Source organism: Sinocyclocheilus rhinocerous, unplaced genomic scaffold (assembly GCF_001515625.1).
Source record: "Sinocyclocheilus rhinocerous isolate Xijiao unplaced genomic scaffold, SAMN03320098_v1.1 scaffold8366, whole genome shotgun sequence".
NCBI classification, from domain to species: Eukaryota; Metazoa; Chordata; class Actinopteri; order Cypriniformes; family Cyprinidae; genus Sinocyclocheilus; species Sinocyclocheilus rhinocerous.
This window is the reverse complement of record NW_015666666.1, coordinates 4,935-7,730: the sequence shown is the minus strand read 5'-3', so window position 1 is coordinate 7,730 and position 2,796 is coordinate 4,935. Positions and strand designations below refer to the sequence as shown.

Sequence of the window (2,796 nt, the reverse complement as noted above, 5' to 3'; positions counted from 1 at the left end):
AAATTGAAATCGCATCATATGACCCCTTTAAAACAATTTATTATAAATTTTCTGTTCTGTTTTTCCCCCCTTTTATTTTATCGCCAACTATTTTTTGTAATTACAGAGAGAAACCACAGCTGATTCATTGCTAATGCTTTTATTATTATTATGATTATTATTATTATTTATTACATTTATTCAAACAGGAGCGCAGTAGTAGTGGTGGTATAGGAGACTCAGTTACCCCATCATCCTTGTCATTTACCGGAAATAAATGCATCCAATACAGGCTGTTTCAGCCCTTTATAACTGTGAATTGGCAAGATGAGTAAAATGCACCTTGAGCCTTAAGGCCCTGTCCACACGAACAGAGTTATTTTTAAAACCGCAGCTTTTTCTACTCGGTTAGGCTATTCGTCCACATGCAAACGCAGCACCAGGTCACTGAAACCAAACATTTTTGAAAACGCCTGCCAGGGTGAAGATTTTCAAAAACTCTGGTTGCAGTGTTATCGTGTAGAAATGTTGAATCTGGCTGTGTAACAGAAAAAATAATAACAAAATATATATATATTTCAGAATCTCTTTGTTAATAGTTAAAACTATTTGTGAACTAAATATTTTCTTTAAGACTTTAAGATTTTCCAGTGATTTAATGTGTGCTGTCATGTTTCAAATACCACCATTTTTTAAAGTTCTTAATGTCCATTTATGAGCTTATCTTTTGCTCATACCTGTTAATATTTTGAATTTAAATGTTTTTTAGTCGTCTGTTCAGATTGTCTTTCTGTGCTGCCCAGCATATAGTATAGTTGAAAGAATGAAGTCCATAAATCCACACACACTGATCAACCTAGTCATAATAACACAATTGGAATGGGGAGAAAACATATCAGTGAATCTACAATACAATCTATGTACTGTTATGATCTTGCATTTGCTCCATTCACGTCTCTTGTGAAGATTGATGCGCTGATGTGAGGCACATTGTGTAACAATCTAAACCTGACTGTAGAAATCTTTATTATTTTGGATACTGTAGTGTACGATTCTGTCTGTGGTCATGTTTATGAATTAATAAAAAAAAATAGGAGGACACAAAAAGGCTTAGAGATTGTGTTTTAGAGAATTGGTGTCATTTGGATATTTAAACATATCCTTATATGGGGCGTCATTTATTCCGAGTAATAAGCAATCAATGACTTTCACCTGTGACATATCGATTGAGTAAATAGGCAGGTCCAGAGAAAAATAATGCTTGTCATGGCAGAGGTGGAGCCATGCTGATTTTCAGCTGTATAAATTTGGATGGTAGAGTAATAATGCATAATTGAATCACAAGCTTATCAACAATGGGGTTCTGGCAAGTTGGATTTGGATTGGTGTTTCTTCTGGCACTGGGATTCTCTGAAGCGCTTTGGAGAGCCAAAAGAAGTAGTAATTGGACCCCGAACAATTTTATGCCTGGGGTGTCGCGAGTTCAGCAGACTGACTCCAGGATGCCTCCAATTCCACAGAAATATGACCCTAGTAACCTTGTATTTGCACCCCAAAGGTTTCCTGCTCCATTTCCTGTCCAGACACCAGCCAGGAGTGAATTTGGAAAGCTTTCTCAAGATCTTTTGGGTGTTCAGTCAAAAGAGCTGTTGCTGGGTCCAGTGCAAAAACTGACATGGAGTTTTCCAAGCCTACCAGAAGAACCACAGCAGCCAGATGTTCCTTTTGATTTGCGCTATCCTGTCCCTGCCAACAGTGTAGCGGCTCGGTGTGCTGAAAACTCCGTATATGTGGAGGTGATGCAAGACTTCTTTGGGAATGGGAAGCCACTGAGGTCATCTGCTTTCACACTGGGAGGCTGTACTGCAGCTGGAGAAGACACTTCTGCTCAAGTGCTCATCTTTGAGTCGGAATTGCATGGATGTGGTAGTACACTAAAGGTGAGGTTTCACCTTTTTCGTTTCATAACCATTTATGATTCTGAATGGATTCTGTAACCAACATGCTTCTATTCCCTTTAGGTGACTGAAGATGAGCTTGTCTATATGTTCAAACTTGTGTATGCCCCACAAGAGGTTTCATATGGTGTTCCTATTGTTAGGAGCAGTAGTGCGGTGGTTGGTATCGAGTGTCACTATTCAAGGTGAGGGCAGAATTCAAGGTTACTGGATGTACTAAACTCCCATATAATGATTGTCTATCTAACTCCTCTGTAGAAAGCATAATGTGAGTAGCGATGCCTTAATGCCCACTTGGATCCCACATGCCTCTTCTGAAGTTGCAGAGGAGATCTTTGTTTTCTCCCTCAGGCTCATGACTGGTTGGTATAACAAACTGTTTCATAACACGCCAGTGCTTGTGAACTTGTGCTAAAAGGCATCTTTGCAGATGACTGGCGATTCGAGAGACCTTCTAACCAGTACTTCCTGGGTGATATCATGAACTTTGAGGCGTCTGTGCAGTCATACAGCCATGTTCCCATCCGTGTATTTGTGGACAGCTGTGTGGCTACAACAGTCCCTGATGTTGCGTCTGTCCCCAGATACTCCTTTATCGAGAACAATGGGTAAGTGGTGCACAGCTCTTTTTTTTTTTTTTTTTAAATTCTCTTCTCTCCATGCACTGCTTTTCTCACTGCTTGTTTGTTTCTCAGATCTGCGGTGGGATCGAGCATCTGTTGGACCCATTAAGGTTAAGGAATATGGCCAAAAATAACTGGAAATGCCATGTGACTTCTGTAAATTAAAAAAGCATTTAGTCTTAATAGGTTGATCTTTTGAGTTTTGTTTGTATCCCGTTCTGTGGCTTTGTTGCTCT

At 39.6% G+C, this 2,796-nt stretch overlaps 1 protein-coding gene across 1 annotated transcript; it reads left to right on the top strand.

The window, feature by feature from the left end:
* Nucleotides 1-1,299: 1,299 nt before the first annotated feature.
* On the top strand, nt 1,300-2,558 carry LOC107733043 (zona pellucida sperm-binding protein 3-like). Its single transcript, XM_016544547.1, has 4 exons — nt 1,300-1,919; nt 2,001-2,122; nt 2,196-2,299; nt 2,368-2,558. The coding sequence occupies exons 1-4, from the start codon at nt 1,335-1,337 to the stop codon at nt 2,547-2,549; spliced, it is 993 nt and encodes a 330-aa protein (XP_016400033.1). The 5' UTR covers nt 1,300-1,334; the 3' UTR covers nt 2,550-2,558.
* Nucleotides 2,559-2,796: the final 238 nt, after the last annotated feature.